We start from the raw sequence: 21,496 nt of genomic DNA, 5'->3' as shown, positions 1-21,496 counted from the left end.
CCAAATAAGCATATGGACAAAAGCCATGGATTTGATCAAATTAAAGTGATTTCACTAAAACATTCTAGGTCTCATTACTGTACACATGCTACATGTTAAAACAGGAGGATAGTGTGTGCATAAATAATTAAAGCAATATCTATTACATTTTCAAAAGAATTAAGTACTGGACTAAAAAATTACCAGGAAAATAAACAACACTTGGTTATATCGTTATTATACCATCATTTGTTTGTATCATTGTTCTACTGATTTATAGTACTGTGCTAAAGACTAGATCCACCCCTTATTTCTTCATAATAAATTGAATTATGCGGATTAAATAAACTAGAACACATGTTTTACTGTGACAGGCTGCAAAATGCCTAAAGATACAATTTTAAGACTGTCTGTTTATGTAACAACCTCAGCAGGGCATCAGCGGCTCCGGGGTAGGTTTCTTGTCTGCTTTGTGGACGGCCCAGGGTCACCTCCCATCCAATGGCCAAAAACCCCAGCCACTGGATGCAGTGCCGGTCCATAAAATGGGAGGGTTGCCTCAGGAAGAGCATCCGGCATTAAACCAGTGCCAAATTGTGTGCGGTTCAGATGGTCTGATGTGGCGACCCCTCAACAGGAATACCAACATGTAACAACCTCACCAGCAACCTCATTTCTCATCCTGTTTGTTAAACTTACCCAGGATTCTGCATTATTATTATCACCGGCCTGATCATCTGTCATCATCTGCACAAGCGTCTCACTGGGTAATGCCTTAAGTTAGATGTCTTTTAAGGCTTGAATGATTCATAGGTCAATGTGATGCTTAACAAACCAAAACATTCCTTTGAAACTGATCAGGTACAGGGACTGGATCTTAAAATGAGAGCGAAAAAAGTGAAACTGCTGCATTCCTCAAAACTATATTAAAAATGTCTGACACTTTAAATAAAAAAGACAAGAGGAAGCAAAATCAAGAAATAAAGACTGGCCTAAGACTTTTGCATAGCATACTAAATCAATTTATAATATTCTAGATGTGCCCGGGACGTTCGGGTGGAATTTAATTGCACATTCATAAAAATGTATTTAAAAAAAATGTACAGCTAAATTTTGAATTTGAAAGTTGAATTTTGAGATTATTTTCCCAAGGTTTTTCATTTAGGTTTCAAAGTAGCATATCTTCTATTTCCATGGGCCGATTGCGATGAAACACAGCCTATATGTTACCTCAAGCTTGGGCAAGTACACTTATAAAAACCCCTTTAGAATCTTTTCAGTAGTTTTTATGTCATGTTTGCACAAACAAACAGACAAACAGAGACAAAAATTCCAAAAACTATCTTGATGTGTTCTATTACTCATCTTACATCCCCCAAATAAGTTTTTTGTAAATATCTTCAATGTACAGACACGCCAACTTCACTGTTTTATCATATAAAAAAAATAGGAGATTAGAATAGAAGATATTACCTTATTAACAAATTCATGTGACCTGCTGACATCTGCTGCAATTAACTGAACTGTATTATTATTTAGACAAGACAACACCTAAACACTCGTGTTTGCACTGAAGTTTATTTTGGTCAACATTTTGAGGATATAATATCATGGAATAACAATGTTATTTTTTTTTTGTATCCCAAAAGTACCACATTAGACCATTTTACTGGCTTTACTTGGCATATTGCTTCACAAAGATCAAAATGCGTAGCATAAATTAATGTTAGTCAAGCCACAAACTATCATTCTTACAAGGTATTTCTTCTTGTGAACATGTAATAAATTAATAAATTAATTCTCAAGCAACTTGATATAAAGGCTTTACAGTAAAAGTAGAAATAAGACAAAGTGTACATTACTCAAGAGAACTCGGTAAAAACAAAACAAAAAAGTTGAACATTTTTTTTCTACCATGCTCAGAGAGCAAGTCATCCAACACAATACAGCATACACACTAACACAGCAAAATATATTCAGCTCACTTACACATTCTCCCATGACAGCACATTACACATTGTATTTTCACAGACAAAGGCATGGGGAATAACTGATTTCAGTCTCGCAGTAGTTCAGCAGAATGCTGAAGGGCAATGCCAGTGCACCGTTACCACAGAAGTAGGTCTTCAAAGGTTTCCAATATCAGGGTTACAAAAAGGTAGCCCCAAAATCAATGCTGACAAAAAGCTGTAATCACAAATTAAAGTAAACAAGGACCTGAATTAAAGACAGAGGCTTCATGTTTAACTAATAATAAATAGGAAATATCCCTGGTAGAAAGCAAAAAAATACGCATATTTCATTCAATTTTCAACAGGACTGACATATTACTTTTCAATCGTCATCTCATGCCTTATCTTAATCTTAATTTCTTATGGGCTCTTACAATGGCATGTGAATTAATATCTCGGAAATTCCTGCTAGAGCTTTTAGGAAAAAAAACAAAACAAAAAACTTAAAATCTGAATAAAGTGTTCATTATAAAGGAACCTTTACACATTCTGTTTAGAACCCTATAACCGAATGTGTTAATACGCAAGACCTTAGCTAATGAAAAACTAGCAAAACCTCACAAGTAGAACCATTGAGAAATCCTTCCCTATACTATTCCAAACTGAAACACAAGTCTTAGATATTTTTTTTTCCTTTCCTGATAATCTGAAATGAACTCGAGATGTTCAAGTCAAACCGGGACTTGTGATGACAATTCTCAAGAATGAATGGAAAACAAACGACTGACGCTCAAAGAAAACATCAAGCACATGATGGTGATGAGACTCTTGGCCAGAGTAAAGCATCCGAATGGTGCAAACAATTTAAAAAAGGCCATACATCCGTGAACACCTGATGCTTGAAAAATCGACGTATAACTTGTTGTCGACTTGCGCATGAGATGCATCTGTGTGTGGGAACTGTACACACAATTATTCACGATCACGATCACTTGCACATTACAAGAATTCAGATAGGAGTTATTGCCACATCCCCCCTTACAGTCCATTAAAGTAGTTTCTGGGAGGCCAGCGTTTTAGACTTGAAACAAGCAGACTGTCCATGGAGCTTGGTGTACTGAGAACATTTTCTACACTGATGGTATCCGAGCACTAGTGAAACACTAGCAGGGGATTGAATAGAGAAAGTGTTATAACAGAAAACATAACTGTTTTCTGTTATTCTGCACAAACAAAAGCCCTGGTTTGACTTGGAATGACTTTCTGACCTTTAAAAAGTAAGACTCTTCATTACTGCTGTAAATTCCAATGAGTCTTTTTCATGACAGTACAACTGTAACCAATTCATCTATTTCATTTCATTTCAAAACACATGTTTGTTTAACATTTCACAGTAATGTTACATTTTGTGCAGTCACGACTTCATGAGTCCACTGGAGTTTAGAGCTGCACCAAAAGTGATCGACTGGAATGACAAGTAATTCATTAATGCTTTCGTTTTGGTCCACTGCTACCATCCTGCAGACTAGAAATACCAGAGATGTATTTTATGCAAATAAAAAAAATATATATATAAAAAGAAAAAAACTATAAAAAGGCATCTATGTGATTCTCATCCTTGAACCACTGATGAATACAGACAGGTGTGGCACATCTGCTGGCAAACAATTGCACCATTTAATAAATATGGCCATGTATCCAGGAGGAAAATATACACATACTGAGTCAATATGTTATTGAGAACCACATTAATACGTACTGTATCTTTTCTATATCTTATTGGATTCATATCTGAAAACCAAAATTGCTTGAACAAAAAAAAAAATTGTCCAACAGCGAAACATTTGGCCATGGCAAGTGAATTCAATATATTGCTAAGTCTTTGCAGAGAGATTCGGTTTTCATCATCTTCCTGATCGGAGGACATGCACTGCTAAGCTAAATCTGCACGGGATGATCTCTCAATACATGACTCAGCTACATGGCTTGAATAAACTTTAATAAATTGAAATGCTTGTTCTTTACACCACACACCAGTAGGTTTTGCCATTTTCTTTTTTTCTTTTTTTACTTTTTTTCTTTTTTCGCTGAGTCTGATGTTTGCTCAGGCACTGATAATGTTATTCAGGCTTCTCTGTTCCCAGAATCAATCGAAGTCAGACTGCAATTCAGTTTGCCTGGAAAGCTGTTATTGCAAGCTCAATCATTCTGAAAATAACACAGTTATTTAAATTTCATGCAGTGCCCATTTGTTAGTATTGATAACACTAGGCTAGAGATAACTTTCCACCAATCAATGAGAGCCACAGCCCATATTGCACTCCTAAATAGACAGGCAACTGCATGCACATCATGCTGCAACTGCACTGTCTGAGCTTCATATCTGGTATTTTTCATTCAAATATGAGGCATCCGCTTACGTGGGTAAGTAGAGAGATTAGTTGTATTGATAAATGTGTGCATCATCAACAATCAGAGAGAGAGAGAGAGAACTCAAATGTGCTTCACTATACACATAAATCTGAGTGTACCTTGTGTCTTGTAAACTGTTATTTACACAAATCTTTTATGGTTTGAACAAACCTACAGTATGTTGTTGAATAGTTTGCTGCATGGTTTGCGTATACAGTACATATATACAATGATTAGCCACAAGGTTACAATAACATTATCAATTATATTCCTGGGTGACAGGATTATGGGCACCCAAGGCTCTTGTATGTCAGTTGGGACCAAAGTCCCCAACCCCACAGAAAAGCCAATGTAGCATATGTTTCTAAAAAAAAAGTCAGCGCTGGCTATGATAGAAAAGTATCAGAACACCCAATACAATACAGCCGGCTGCACATTAGGTTTAGCAGGCAAAGAGTTGTTAATCTGGCCAAATTCCCCAGATCTCAATCTGACCAAGCAACCACACAATGTACCAGTCAAAAAGGTCTGATCCACAGAGGCCCTCCCTTAACTCACAGCAACCTAAGGATCCGCTGCCAACGTCCTGATGCAAGACATCCCAGCAAGTTATGCCCCAAGAGGCCGGATCCGCCCCGGTGGCATAAGGGGAACCCCCACAATACTGGGCTTAATGTTTTGTGTTTTGTTGTTGTGGCTAATCAGTATAATATTGCAAGTATTTACTACTCTAACCTTCTTCAATGTAAAAATTTATTTGAAGCAATTTTGTGTCAATCATCAAAGCTTGTTTATGTTTATAAGCACAGGGCGAAAGTTTTAACCCCAATTATAATATTAAGTTATATTGATTATAATTTTTAGAGAAAGCGCCATTTAAGTATAGTTTCTTAAAATGTTTTTTTTCCATTCTTTATTAACTTTAAGAATTAATAAATTTTATAACCCGATCAAAATGAAGCTAATGATTTCTTCATATTAAGCTAGATGATCTTCTTTATTTTAACCTAGTCCCCATCTGCCATATCTTTACCATACTTCATCATAGTGATTAATATTCAACATGATATTTTTTAGTTTTATAAAGCCATCATCTAGAAGGCCTTGGTGTCAAAGAGTTGTTAAACTGTTGGACTAGCAAAAACAAAGTGCTTGGAAACATGTCTCACTGGATCTTAATCTGTATGAAGCATTTGAACAGAAGGGAAATATATATATTTTTAATCAAACAATTTATAAGACACTAGACATTTTTATGCGCATACTGAAGCACATTCTTGATTTAGCTCACACTGATGGCTCATGATACAATGATTTATTAAAAAAAGGAAAATAAAAAATGAATCTCTGTCCAGAGTTAACACGGAAGGCAGTTCCTTAATGATCAATGGCTGTATTTCCCATCATGAGACCAAGGGTTAGTTATGGCTTTGGGTTCCATTTTATAACATCGCTTTAAGACCTGCTGAATCTCTTGTTTTGTTTAAGGAAGATAAATCCCTCATGTCATGGCACACCAGTCTGATGGAAAATGAAGTGATAAGGAGGCGCACGTGCATTGTGTTGCCAAAATTTGCATGTTTGCACTCTGTCAGGATTTAATGCCTTTGGTCGGCTCACTTGATTGTCGGACGTCCGTCCACTCCTGCATGGTGTTTTGAAGGGCCTGTGTCTTCTCTTTGTCCACCTGGACGTAGTCAACCTTTTCATCTGAGGTCGCGGAAGATGTGGAAGGCTGTAGGCAGAAGTTAAAATAAGTTGAAATGAGCTTAGTGACCAAGAAAAACAAGAACCAACATTGCACTATTCATATCAGGGTTTTCATCAGTTCTTCTGAACTATTTCTAAACTGTTTAAGATTCACAGTGAAGTGACATCATGCATGTGTAAATATGAAACTGGGTATACATGTTGAGACAATTCTGCCTGATGATGAGAAGGATGAGAAGTGCGTTGTTGACATCCTCCTCTACTGAGAGGATGTTTGATAGAAAATTAACTTTCTAGCTAGTTGTTTTCTATAGTACAGTATCTTATACTTTCCACACTGAACATTTTTTACATTATAGGGATTCTAACAAACTGGCAAGATGGCCGGAGCCAAAAATATGACAATCTAAAAGGAAAACCAGTTCTATTGACCAAGAGACTTTGATTCAGCACAATGAGCCTAAGCATACGAAGCATAACGACAAGTCTACCCAGGAGTCTAAACCCTGTTCAAACAATCCAGCAAAAACCTAGATCTCAGTTAGGTTGGGAATCAGTAGGAGGAAGCAGTCAGAGGTTTACATAAGACTCATCAAAAACATGAATACAGAATGACAATATCAGTGTTTTAATTATTATTATTATTATTTATTTATTTATTTTTAATCAGTCTTTTTCTGGACCAGAATGCTGATTTTACAGTTTCTTATAACAACGAAGCATCACAATTATCCATGCAGGATCAAAAATACACATACACCCACACAGGTTATTAATTCTTTGGCAGTGATGGTGTCTTCCTGTTAGTGATCATGATCGACCGCAGCTGGTAACTTTGGGCTAACATAAAAAAGTGTTTGTCTGAAAGCACATTGACTTACTTACAGTGCAGTGGAAAAGTCCAAATGTATGGTAGATTTAGACAAATCAGGAACATCTCTTGGAGTTATTTCTAAATAATAAGTTAAGGCCACTTTACCAAGATCTAAAAGACCCAAATCTATTACCCTTAGCTAAAAGGAACAACCTAGGAACCACCAAGCCACAGGTTTGGCATAAACTGGAAGCTGATTAAACTCCAGTGTCACAGTCTACTGCCAAGCAGGGTTCACACTGACACAGGCAGTAAAGGTAAGGCATCTAATCCCAAGAACCCCATAGCAGCTGTTAAGCATGGTGGTGGTAGCATCATGCTTTGGGCCTGTCAGTAAAATTGGCAGATGGGACAATGAAGTAAGGAGAACTAAATCATAAAAATAACCTCATTAACCATTTTTAAAATAACCTCAATTTATCAGCCAGATTGTTGAAATTTGGACAAAGTAAAATTACTCAATAGGACAGTGGCTCTAAACGTTTATGAAATCTGGTTGTGGAATGAGTAAAGCAGGCCAACTTGAAGCTTTTGGCACTTTAACCCAATAAAAAAGTGGACTGTACCTAACGTCAAGTCCATGCCAGGAACCCAAAACAAAAATTTAATTAAACACCAATTCTGCCAATATGGGTGGTCAAATATCCAACCAGATATCTGCCACAAGCTTGCTGACCGTGGTACTTGCTAAAGGACATTGAATCTGTATTTATAATTTTATTTGTGTGAACTCATGTTCTGTACATTATGTGGAAGGGGCACAGAGTGTCTTCCTCTTTGAGTGTTATGCTGCCCTGAGATACAGCCTGAGCAGCAGTTTGAAAAGATTCCATCGGCTGGCTTCATGTGTCTCAGAGGAAGCACATGTTAGCCTTCACCCAACTGGAAGCTGTCATTTGATAGGGGGAGCTGGATGATGGTTGGGAATTGGCAGGTGACCAAATTGTTGAGAAAATGGTGGAAAAACATAGAAATGTGACCTATGGGACTGAAAACTGTAATAAATATCAAGGGTGACGAGCTGACACCCTACATACAGTAACTATCAGAATAAATAACATAATAGGGCTTGCTTACAGTATCAACTTGAACATTTTATGTGGTGGGAAGTTACAATATATGTTACCTTTCTGTGTGGACCAGGAGAGCCAGACTGGAAATCCAGAGCCAAGTAGTCAACATTACCACCTTTCCTTGAAGCAGGGCTGCTGGTACCACTCACCACTGGCGAGGTAGATGCTGGGTTTTGCTACAGATGCAAACAATTATAATTTAAGAGTCAAAGCCTTGATTTTGTCATGACAGTAAAATTTGATAGGTAGGGCAAAATATATTAAACTGTTTTAAATATCTTTACAAAACAAACCTGCAGAAAACATAAAATAGAAAGTAGAAAGTAGAACATCAAAGTTAGCTTATGTCATGCAACATGAAGAAGAAAACACAAATGATTGTTATTTACTGGTTTTATTTTTTGGGTTCCATATTGTTTTTTGTTTTTTTTGTGTGTGCGCGAGGTTTTCTTCTTTTTTTTTTAGCCAAAAAAATCTTCAAATTAAAAATCTAAAAAAGCACAGCAAATATTAGGTTGAGGAGATGCTGTCAAAAATCTAAAATTTTATACTGAGTTCAATAAATGTGTGCCACTAGTAACCTTCCAAATATTTTAACATGATTCTTGATGGATTTTCCAAAAATGCATAAAAAAATACTTGTAGTAGAATGCAAAAACATAAATAGTGTTATTTTTATTATGAGTTATTAAAAAATAAAAAATGTACTGTACATTGGTAAAGGCAACACATTAATCCACCAACAATATAATCAAAGAGCCATTTCTTCTTCAGGCAGGTAATGCTACATTTCACTGCGTTTCTCTGAGTGGATAAAATATGGTTATTAAATATGCCGACAATTGTCAGAATAAGAATCCTGCACTGGTGGGCTGTGATGTAACCGACCACAAGCATTTTAACTGTTTAAGTCTATAATTCAAATTGCTCTTAGCAAAGCACCATACTGTATAAGCACTCAAACTGTCTTTCTTTAAATGTATGCATCAGTTTGATAGTGAAAGGAAACTGGAGCAAATTGAAAACAGGTGTTTACTAAGTAGCCTGATATCTTTAATTTCACAATATTTTCTAAAGACGGTAAGAACTTTTTAACCAAAGCACTAAAGAACAGCAACACTAAAGACAAAAGGGATTTAATACTTTGCAGCAGTTAAACTCACCATTGCCACATAATTTTCCTCACTGTCTGCAGAATCAGTGCTGGTGATGCTCTGAGTGGAGATGGGTCGACAGTGCTGCGAGGAGATTGAGTTCATAACAGGCCTGAAATGAACAAAAAACAGGTTTTAAAAAATCTACTTTTACAGCAGAGATGCAGATTTGCATCGATTCCAAGCTGATTCTTATTTATATTCACACTGTTATCAAAATATTTATAGAATTATCTATACATATAATAAAACTTTAAAGTTGGGGTGTCTGTACATTAAAGATATTTGTGAACAAATTCTTCTGGGGGATGTAAGATGACTAATAGAACACATCAATATGGTTTCTGGAATTTTTCTCCATTTGTGCACACATCATATATAAACTACTGATCAAATTTCAATTGTGTTTTCACAGGTGTATTTGGCTTTGGTTCGTCGCAATCAGCCCATGGGAAGAAAAAAATATGCTACTTTAAAATGTAATAAAAAAAAAACTTTTACGTAATAAAAAAAATAAATAAAAAATCATAAGTTAATCTCAAAATTCAACAGATAGCGCTGTACATTTTTAATACATGCATATGAGTGTGCAATTAAATTCTACTTAATTAACGCAATTATTATTATTCCACGCACTTCATGGTAACACGTAAAATTTTAGTTTATTCCAAAATTCAACATACCATTGTTGTTTTTTTCTAAAACGCATTTTCTTAAATCTTTAAAAAATGTTCAAATAGAGGTAAGAATCACTTACACAGGTCTGCTCCAGGACAAGGTAACAGGGCTTTTAAAAGGAAGCTCATCAATGATGCCATTGTTTCTTAAGTTCAGAGGTGATGGCTTTACTATAAACGACAATAAATTAACCATCGTTAAAATTATTAGTATTGCTGCAAATGCTCCTTTAGATAATTTTCAGGAAAACAATGTTTTTTTTGTTTTTTGTTTTTAAACCGTACCTTTTCTGTTGGGCTTAAGGTTGCGATTGATTGGTGGAGGTGTGACGTCACTCACACGGGCCGGTCGGTAGCACATTGATGCTGTACTGCCTTTCCTGGCTGGCAGAGTGGCAGAGAATCCTGGAAAGTCAAAGTGGTGTGGACCAGGACTCATGGGAATGTAGTTGTTCTTGGGGCTGTCTGCCAGGGCAGCGTTGAGAGGGGAGGTGGAGGAGCCAGGGTTCATAGGTACATAGTTGTCATCAGAATTTCCACTGTCTGAGCGAGTTAGTTGAGGTTTTTCTCTCTGCCAAAGGACGCGAGAATAAAACTTAAGTAGGTTTACATTGCAAGATATCCACTGCTTGGGGTTTAATGCTATTTAAAAACAAGATGATATGAGTAGAAAAAAAGTATTTTACCAGGTAGGAGCTGAGGCCATCATTGACAGATTCTACTGATTGACCAGAGTTATTTAAATAGTGTGGACGCTGATTGTTGGTCTCAAATGAGGATCCTGAAAAAAAAACAAAAAAAAAACATAAAAACCCTCCTCAAAAACAGCTTGTAATAGTAAAGTTTGCCAGAGCTTGTCATTCCATGACATGTTAAAAAAAAGGCAGTCATTTCTGCATAAGTTCCAAAGCAATAGGCAACGAATTCTCCGAGCAGTCAATGCTTGAGAATACTTTATCTTACACTCCATTGCTTTCCGATTATCCTTTTTGGAACATAGCTGCCCAACACAGGTGCATGAACAGACTATTATTGAGCCAACAGGGTCAGAAGGTCACTTCCTGTTACTCCAGACATGTTGGCCTGGCCTGACTGAGCACAGAGCCACCATGGAGGCCCAGAACAGAGTCTGCTCGTCTGTTTTTTTCTCTGCTTATCAGGCCGGAACGAGTCACTCTGGGACTCCATGCATGGCTTGAATTTCATTATCCTCCCTGCAGATCAGAGCGGCACAAGCCAGATTGCCTCTGTTTCAAATCAGATGCAAGCAGTGAATGGAGAATGGGATAGAGATGAAGATATAAGAAGGGGGAATGGACAGAAACCAGTATATAACTTAACAAGGCAGAAATGAAAGCCTGAGAGGATCGGATATAGTACATAATTCTGGTTGAAATTAAGTAAAACGCATCCATGATTTTTTTTTGGTGGAATTTAAGGAAATCAATTTCTGTGATGAGTATGTCAAGACACTGTCTTGGAGATTAAAAACCCTTTTATATTATGTCTGTTCTTCTTAAGTCATAATCATATTGAATTAAAGCATCTGTGTGACTTACTAAAGTCAGTAAAAATGATCTATGATTAAAACATTCTCTAAAGAACAGTCAATATGGTGAAATTTTTTTTATATTATCCTCATAGAATAAAAAACCTTTTTTTGTCAAATATATTTTAAGAATGTACAGTATGGCATCCTGAATGCCATTTTAGTATGATTCAATTTATTTCAATAAAACATATTTTGTTTTTAAAATTAATTTGTGTACAAGACATCTAAGAGTCTAAGCATAAATCAAGAAATTTTATTCATCTGAATTTTAATGGGTTTTTTTTAAACATTTTTTCTTTCTCCCCTAATTTAGTGGTATCCAATTCCACCCCGTCACTGGAGGCTCCCACATTAAGCATCTACCGCCAATCAGTCGAGAGGGCGGCAGACCGACCCTGCTCCCTCCGTCTGCGCAAACTCACAGACGCCCCTGATTGGCTTTTAGAGCCGTCATTAAGGTGGGAGCACTGAGTACCTCTCATCCCTCCCCCCTGAGAGAGCTCAGCCAATCAGCTTTTTCTGGGCCTCCGGCTGTGAGAGGTTAACAGCATCACTTTACCACTGCGCCACTCGGAGGCCCCTGAATTTGAATTTTAAAACAATTGAAAAAAATAAAGATACAACACAACCTCTGAACACCAATCAGACAAATTTGAAATCTAAGACAATTTAATTTAGTGTATAGAAACAGCAATTCACTCATTAGCTAAGTGCAATACCTCTGTGAATTTTGATATTTTCAACCGCTGGCAGCGTGTTCCTCCTTGGGATGGCAGACACATTGGCTACGTCTCCATTCTGTCCTCCGAGAGACTGAGGGCTTCCCCAGCGTGACTCTGAGTTCAGGCTCGGTTTTGGTGGTCTGGGTGGTGGGGGGCCACCTGTTGAATCTGCACTGTTGGGTGTCAAAGCGTTGTGGTTCCTATCAAAGGTGCGAGGTATCTGGTAGATAGAGCCGGGTGTGCCAGGAAGGTCGTAGTTGTCTGGAGGGCGCTGGTCGTTTAAGTGCGCAGTGGCGAGAGCATTACAGGGTGTCTTATAGGTATAAATCTCTTCCGATTCCAGGTCAGAAGGGTCCTCGGCACTGTGGGCTCGGGGCAACACGTAGCAGGCATCATGCGATGAATCTGCACGTACCCCAAGCTGTTGGTGTTTGTTGGATTTAGGGAGGCTATAGGAGCCGTGCAGTTGCGAGCCCATCCCGTTTAAACCCTGTGAGACACCATGAGCAAGCCGCTGACCTGCTGAGTCACTGCCCAATAACAGACTGCCCCGCTGTGCCTGTGAGAAACTGGCACTCCTGGTAGAGAAACATAGTATTTATAGAAATAGATTATAGGTGATGTTTTTATGCTTATCTGCTATACTGAATGATATATTGCATAAACTACATGGAGAACAGATAACAAACGAGTTCCTATAAAGTATTGCTTTTTTACCTTTGAACCACATAAAGTACACAAAGGCACAAACAATAGTCAGTCTCTCTGAATTTCCTTCCTATTTCCTTATACAGTCCATACATAAGTATATAAATAAACATTATACTATTATAAAACCTTAGATGCTTTGTTCTAGTTTTTGGTGAAAAATCAAGATATTAAGACTATTTCAGTAAGAAATATTTTTCTGAGAGAAGTACATAAGACACTATGATTAAAAAAAACAAAAATCTATATACAAGACTGCCATAAATTAGGATATTACACTTCTACACTCAAAACACAACAACAGTGAGTGTTTCCCATTCTCAGCCATGATGGATGATGCTATTAAAGTCTATAATAACACAGTCTCACATTCAGCTGAGTCATTTCATTCTAACAGCAGCCTGATATAGTGGGTCTATGGGAAGATTGCTTAAACTTGCATCTATATTAAATAGTGTAACTTCATATAAACAAGCCATACCAGATGAACTATCAAGTGCTACTCTCGAGACATTAAGATGTTTTACGGTTATAAGGTTTAAGAGAAATCACTATATTTTTTTTTACATGCTGCCTTCAGTTTGCTTTGCTCAGGAAATCCAGCTACATTACAAACTCTTCACTCTGCATTAACGACCCTATTGGTCAAACATCACTCCATAGATATCCTTAAGCCATTATGATGATTGTGGGTCATGAGCAACTTTAATCTTTGCCATGTAAATAATATGTCATGGAAAGTAAAGTAGAGTGGGTGACATCAAGGCCTCAGCCCACTGAAAGAGCTGAAGTATGTGCGGGGGACTGTGATTTATATGCATTATTGGACCATGTAAGTGGGGGATAATCCAAAATGGTCAACAATAAAGTAAAAGTTGAAATGCAAGTCAAATGCTGTCAATGACATCTCCATAAAATAATTATGCTCTAGAAAGTACACATTTGAACTTTGTGGAAGACCCTTTTAAACCACTATCTGAAAAACTGCTGAATCTTAAAAAAATCCTTGATTATTTGATAAGGTGCTCAGTAAGAATACAGAACTGTGACCTGTAAATGTTATTTGACAAACACTTGAATATCGTTTTTACTATTAATCATGATATTTCACCCATCTTTACTGCAGTGTTTCTCTGACTTAACACAGCCACTAAGCTATTCTAACTAGACTTGCACCTGTACCAATTTCTTTATTTCTGCCATTTTGGATTTTTATTTTTTATTTTAAACAACCAAATCCTAAATAATGATTTCCCATAATTTTGTCTCGGACCTGTTTCTTATAGAGTTTTACTCATTCAAATTTTTTTTGCTTAGAAATGTGCTTTGCAAGGGTGTGGGGGGACTGTTTTATACTGAGGTCACATGTCATTTTAACAGGTGAACAACATGCTGAACTACAGTATAGACAGTATATATAATAGAACATATATACAGTATATATATATATATATATATATATATATATATATATATATATATATATATATATATATGTGTGTGTGTGTGTGTTCCGGTGTCGGAGCAACATCAATACTTGTGTAATCACAACATGTATCACAACAAAGTGATGAAGGACATTATACTGCATTTAAACTCCAGCAAAACACATGACTGCCTCAACTATTCAAGCGAATCAGTGAATATATTTAAGTGATAGAACAATCATGGCTGTGCATTATCACAAATACATACTGTATATACAGTCATGTGAAAAAATTAGGACACCCTTTGAAAGCATGTGGTTTTTTGTAACATTTTTAATAAATGGTTATTTCATCTCCGTTTCAACAATACAGATAGATTAAAGTAATCCAACTAAACAAAGAAAACTGAAGAAAAGTCTTTTCAAGATCTTCTGTAAATGTCATTCTACAAAAATGCCTATTCTAACTGAGGAAAAAGATAGGACACCCTTGCCCCTAATAGCGAGTGTTACCTCCTTTGGCTGAAATAACTGCAGTGAGATGGTTCTTGTAGCCATCTACCAGTCTTCGACATCGGTCTGAGGAAATTTTACCCCACTCCTCAATGCAGAACTTTTTCAGCTGTGAGATGTTTGAGGGGTTTCTTGCGCGTACAGCCCTTTTCAAGTCACCCCACAGCATCTCAATGGGATTCAAATCTGGACTTTGACTTGGCCATTCCAGGACTCTCCATTTCTTCTTTTTCAGCCAATCTTTGGTTGATTTACTAGTATGTTTTGGGTCATTGTCATGTTGCATGGTCCAGTTCCGCTTCAGCTTTAATTTTCTAACTGATGGTCTCACATGTTCTTCAAGCACCTTCTGATACACAGTAGAATTCATCGTGGATTCTATGATGGTGAGCTGACCAGGTCCTGCTGCAGCAAAGCAGCCCCAAACCATGACACTTCCACCTCCATGCTTCACAGTTGGTATGAGGTTCTTTTCTTGGAATGCTGTGTTTGGTTTACGCCAAACATGTCCTCTGCTGTTGTGTCCAAATAATTCAATTTTGGACTCATCTGTCCAAAGAACATTATTCCAGAAGTCCTGGTCTTTGTCAACTTTATCTCTGGCAAATGTCAGTCTGGCCTCGATGTTTCTCTTGGAAAGCAAAGGTTTCCTCCTTGCACACCTCCCATGCAAGTTAAACTTGTACAGTCTCTTTCTGATTGTAGAGGCATGTACTTCTACATCAACAGTAGTCAGAGCCTGCTGTAGTTCTCGAGATGACACTTTAGGGTTTTTGGAGACCTCTTTTAGCATCTTGCGGTCTGCTCTTGGGGTGAACTTGCTGGGGCGACCAGTCCTGGGCATGTTGGCAGTTGTTTTGAAAGCCCTCCACTTGTAGACTATCTTCCGGACAGTGGAATGGCTGATTTCAAAATCTTTTGAGATCTTTTTAAATCCCTTCCCAGACTCATAGGCTGCTACAATCTTTTTTCTGAAGTCCTCTGACAGCTCTTTTGTTCTCACCATGGTGCTCACTCTCACTTCAACAGTCAGGAGCACACCAAACTAAATGTCTGAGGTTTAAATAGGGCAAGCCTCATTCAACATGCAGAGTAACGATCTACTAATTATGTGCACCTGGTGTGATATACCTGTGTGAGATCTGAGCCAATTTAAGAGGGAATACATGTGAGGGTGTCCTATCTTTTTCCTCAGTTAGAATAGGCATTTTTGTAGAATGACATTTACAGAAGATCTTGAAAAGACTTTTCTTCAGTTTTCTTTGTTTAGTTGGATTACTTTAATCTCTCTGTATTGTTGAAACGGAGATGAAATAACCATTTATTAAAAATGTTACAAAAAACCACATGCTTTCAAAGGGTGTCCTAATTTTTTCACATGACTGTACATGGGAATATATTTAGGAAATACAACATTTAAGTGCCTAGATAATTTTTTATTTGCTTGAACACTTACTAAAATGTTTGTGCACTAATTTATATTGAACCACACAATTATTGTGCAAATCCACTGTTATATGTGCAGAGTAGAGTATTTCCAGCTTTATGACTCAGTGCTTTTAGAATACCAGAGTGGTTACCCTACCCCTTTATCTGGTTTCGATTGTCTTGTTTACACATAATACAACGCAAATTAATGATGAATAATAATGGTAATCACTGGTTGCTCTGGAGATCTGAAGATTCAAGCAAAAATATTTTACCAGTATTGTTGTTTTGTGGCCTGAGGGGGTGTTTCAATGTCACAGGAAGCCTAAAAGGGTGTTATGCAGAGCTCATGATTCTTACCGAGTGTTCTCACTCCTCCGGCTCATACACTGGTGAAGAAGGAGGTAGTCCTGGGGGGCGCTGTTGGACAAGGGGGCGTGGGAGTGGCGGATCGGCATGTCAAAGGTAAACAGCATTGGCTGACTAGAGTGCGAGGGCACGCTCGTCTTGCGTTCACCAAGCAGAGGAGCCAAAGAACTGCTTAGGTCACCAGCCATAGAGCGAAGCATATGGGTAGTCGATGGCCTATCATCTGCACATAAAAAAAAAAAAAGATTTAGACGTTGTGCATAAAATCAATTCATGTATCAAACAAGTTTCAGTTTCTCTAGATTTTATTGGCAAGTTAAAACAAAAAGAAAACCAACATTCATCACAAACATCATGAGGTCACAGGAAACAGGATATCCTGAACACTACAGAAAGGATTTTTACCCTCTGAAATGGATTTATTGATTTCTTTTTGCATGTCTGTAAAAAGACCAAAAAGAGCAGCCAGCTTCTCTTTCCCGCCATGATCAATAAAGTCAACAGATGAACAAAATTACATAAAAAACGTTAAGCCGTAACGTCCATGTCGGCAGTTTGGATTAAATAGCCTTCTGTGTGCACTCAAAACTCAATCGTTGTAGACTGACAATTTTTAGGTTTCTTTCTCTCCAGATCTTTTTTTTTTCCGTTTTTTTAAACGCACTTTCCCTGCTGCATTAGCACTTTCCCATCATCTATACTGTGTCTGTTTTTGTCTTAACACAGAACTGTGTGAACAGCATGGCCTTTGTATCGGGTTGTTTCTTAATGACATCTGATTTTTGTAGCATGGGCCTGACGAGTGGAGGCAAATCTCAGGCCTTGCAACTCAAAATAGACTAGGCTGGAAGCCAATAAAACAAAGTGCATATGACCCTTTCTTCCCACCACCCATCATCCTCCTCACACACAACAAGCTGGGCAGAAAAAGTGAGAGAGTGCCAAAGAGTGGGTGGAAAAGTAAGTTTATTACGCCTCTTGAGGAGATCTGTACTTTCCACATGCTGTAGTGGGAGGCAGAAAGATACCAACCACTACATTTCCAGACCTCACCAGTTTCTGCTCTTCAACATAAGGGTCACGTGACACATTTATTCATTATTTGCTACTATTATGTAAAATACTCAAGAAAAGAATAAGGTTTTCTGATAAGCCTGAAGAATCAAAAGGGTAGTTATTCAATACATGGACCTATGGGTGAATGTGGTCATACCCCTGACTCCAGCCCAGACAGGGGGAGAGGGAAATAGAGACAAAGGGAGACACAGATGTTCCTCGCTTTGCCCCACCACTGGGTAACCGGAAATGTGCTATGACCAGGCCAGTGTCAATGGGCTCATACTGGTCTTCAATTAGTCCTTTGTCTTATGAGGATTTACTATTCACTCGTACTGATAGTATAGCAGCCTGTCTTCCAGTGGCCTCTAAGACATCTGTAAATGCTTCTACCATCCCTGTGAGCTCTGATCCTCTTACATGCATGATACAGTATGTATTGATTTTAGGGGGCTGTTCAGCTCTCACCCTGGAAAAAATATACTCTTCGCATTTGTTGGAATCAAGCTACATGATGGAGAAAATGCCTTCAGGCAGTGCACTGATACTGTACTTGAACTTTATAGTACTACATGTATATAGGTTTGACTATGTTGGACTAGAATAAAAAATTACATTATTCAGTTGTGATGAGACAACCCAGCCCAGAGAGGAGGTCTGATGGCTTATAAAGATGCTAATGGGACTAATCAATAGTCACAGGAAGCCTAAAGTGGCTAAAAATACTGAATTCCAGATTCATGGTATTATGAAAAAATTGTTTGGACCAAAAATAGTAAAAATGCTAGCATTACCTTGAATTATAGCTTCCTTTCATTTTATCACTTTTACTTTCTCAAATAATTTTATGTTTCCCGAAGTATATTTTGATTCAGTCTTTATTGATTTGAATTGAAAAAAAAAAAAATAATAATAATTACACCATGGCATCACACCGAAATGCAAAAAGCATAAATTGAGTGGACATGTACTATAAGTGAAAAAGCATGTGCCAAAATTCCTATAATGTCCATTAAAACTTTACCTACAGAAAAGGCTGCAACAACCTAATAACATCAAGAGTGTGAAATTAGTAGAGCTAGAATAAGGAAAGAGTGAAGAGAAAGGTAGTCTTTTATCAGAACCTCATTTCCTCTCTACACTGAGAAAGTCATCCAAGGACAGATAACATGATTTATATCTGTTACAGAAATAGAACAGAAATATGGAATGACCCAATGATAAAAATCTGACATTCGTATATTAAAAAAAGAAACTTAAAAGATACTACGGATTTGGCCCATGGTAGGGGTTTAATAGCCTGCTCTCCTAAAGCATGATACCACTTATATCAGACCAAATAATAACAAAACAGAGCAAAAGTACTTTCAATTTTTGGGGGGCTCTTTCTGTTTTAATGGCTGGCTGGTGAAAAGTCCTCAATAGTTACAGCAAAAAAAAAAAGGGAGAAGGCCTTTGCTCAGTGTTTGCGTTTAGTAGTAGATCTGGACAGACTGCTTCTGTCTATTGAATACAATTCTCCCGCACAACATCCTGCACAACGATAATGGTGCATCCAAAATGGTATGCCAAAAGGCATTTACATTCCTCGAGTTGTGACATTCTGTTTGCTCAAATAAGGCTGACGTCAATAGATAACATCTGTGGCCATTTCAAGACTACTGTGGAGGCTGGTCATAGGATGACAACAGAGCTGGTGTTATGGAAAACTTGTGGCCTAATAATACCACAATAACAACAAACAGTGTCATTTAAAACTGCGAACAAATGAACAATATCCAAATTAAAGAGACAAATTTGTAAGGGATAAAAGCTAGTGAGCTGAGATGGTCAGGGAGACTTGCAATGAATATAAAGTAATTATCAGAGTGACACAGCAAGATGAGGGCCATGTCCCAGGAGCCAGCCTTCTCCATTCTCCATCCCCCTCCATCACTGCCTGCATCATGTGAGTGCAGCTCACAACCACACAGCAACATCAATTAGCCTCAAGAGCTTGGACTGATCAATCTGTGAAAAAAAGTCCTGCTTGTCCAGTAACAGTCAGTCAATCACTGTGATTTTTTATATATATATTAAATAATACTAAATTAATTAAGACAGAAGGAAATTTGTGTTCTTGCAATATCCAGATTCCCTGGAAGGTCATAAAAACTAAGATCTTCTGCAAAGCTGTAAACGGATGATCAGCTATAATCGAGGAGGAGTGAAGGAGGGGAAAAGAAATCAGAGTGAGAGAGTTCAATGCGGAGGACTGGAGGATTGCATTTCATTCTCTCAGTGGAAAAAGTGAGAGTAATACCTGGAACAGAGCACATCAGCTCCTTCAGGCATGGGTGTGGAAGACGGCAATGCATAAATTGGCAGTATATTACAGAGAGCTTAGACGAAATTACAGAAACATTAATGTAATGCTTCTGATAAGAATAATCATAGTATTCTGAGAGAGTGTTAACAAATCCGATCAGGTTCGACTAATAATGCAACTGGAAAAGTACTGATGTGGCTATTAGTTTGAGGGGAAGATGTACAGCATAGTTTTGCATTAATTGTTTAAAAATCACTTGAAACTTTTCTTTGTTATATTTTTGCAGAGTTATATCATTAGGTTGTTGTGGAAGTTAAATTTATATGACTGGAAGGTCAGATGTTGAAATTGACCGTATAAACTGCTACTGAACCCTAGAACAAAACCTTTAACCACATTAGCTCATATTTTCAATGTCGGCTTAAATAAACATCTGCCATATGAGTGACCGACATATTTTTCACAAAAATCTAATTACTGGAACAGAGTATAACAGTGTTTGAGCAAGAATGAGGATTTACAAATTATTGTCACTAAAATGGATGCCCTTGATGATCTCATCACATGCTCTCATAAGTACAGCCTAATGGCTCAGTGTTATAGACACCATGTACTATAGACAAAGAACATTAGTGCGCACATTTAGCACAGTCTTACTCCCACTTCAGTAGTTGAAAGTGGATTGTATTACTTGCTATTTATTTGCCAGTGTAGCACCTAGCGTACCAACGTAACCACGACATAGCATACAGTAGCATTAAGCTGAAAGATGATATCAATACATATATGCTATTTTATACTAAAAAAGGGACTTCATGTAGACACTTTACTTCATGTAGATGTTTTAACTGTAATCATAAGGCTAACATTTTATTAAGCTTTTTGTCAGATTCCAATTAGTTGTAATTCATTCACCAGGCAAAAAAGAAAAAATGGATAAATAAGACATGAGACGTTTAGCTTTGAAGAAAAGACATCCACAGCAATATGCTAACTCAAAAATAAAATGACAACAAATCCTTGTTAAATAGGCTTCCTAACAGGAATTTAACACAACCGAATTTAATGTCTGAATACTCCTGAAGACCTTGAATAGCTGCATTACCTGTTCGAATTAATAGATAATCCTGCTCTAACTAGGCTTTGGAAGACACCACTGAAGACTGTTTCTATTGGGACTGAATAAATCTTAGTTTCTGCCTCAGCGGTTTGCACTGTAATTAACTCGCCAACACACAAAAACAGAAAACAAACAAAAATAACGGGCATACGCTTTACAGGACGATGCATAAAAATCTAATATTTCTATCCGCCTCTTGAAGTATCATTTTTCAGGATCACTTCCAGTGGTGCTTTGATATAAAAGTCAGTATAGCCATGAGCTATTGAGCAGAATATTTTATCTCACATACTATCAAATGCTGCATGTTCCAGATCTCTGTATTGGCTTTAAAATCAGAGGAATCAATCTTTTACACCATGTTATAACAGAAGTTGTTTAATATTATTACTGGTCATGCTGACATGATCCCAAAAAATATCTGGCTGACTTTTATTCTTCTCCTTCTCAGACTATTCAATTC

At 37.4% G+C, this 21,496-nt stretch overlaps 1 protein-coding gene across 2 annotated transcripts in view; it reads right to left on the bottom strand.

Moving 5' to 3' along the window:
- Window positions 1-1,550: 1,550 nt before the first annotated feature.
- Window positions 1,551-21,496, bottom strand: part of gab2 (GRB2-associated binding protein 2) — a 62,135-nt gene continuing 42,189 nt past the window's right edge. For both annotated transcript variants that reach the window (XM_053507083.1, XM_053507082.1), the window contains 8 exons: window positions 16,541-16,772; window positions 12,103-12,683; window positions 10,518-10,612; window positions 10,117-10,402; window positions 9,912-10,002; window positions 9,164-9,266; window positions 8,054-8,176; window positions 1,551-6,078 (listed from right to left, as the gene is read on the bottom strand). In XM_053507083.1, the coding sequence (XP_053363058.1) occupies window positions 5,935-6,078; window positions 8,054-8,176; window positions 9,164-9,266; window positions 9,912-10,002; window positions 10,117-10,402; window positions 10,518-10,612; window positions 12,103-12,683; window positions 16,541-16,772 (1,655 nt within the window). In that variant the 3' untranslated portion in view covers window positions 1,551-5,934. The remainder of the gene's footprint in view (window positions 6,079-8,053; window positions 8,177-9,163; window positions 9,267-9,911; window positions 10,003-10,116; window positions 10,403-10,517; window positions 10,613-12,102; window positions 12,684-16,540; window positions 16,773-21,496) is intronic.

The sequence above is a fragment of the Clarias gariepinus genome, chromosome 11 (assembly GCF_024256425.1).
Source record: "Clarias gariepinus isolate MV-2021 ecotype Netherlands chromosome 11, CGAR_prim_01v2, whole genome shotgun sequence".
NCBI lineage: Eukaryota > Metazoa > Chordata > Actinopteri > Siluriformes > Clariidae > Clarias > Clarias gariepinus.
Note: the sequence above shows the minus strand (reverse complement) of the source record. Positions and strands in the feature narration are given on the sequence as shown.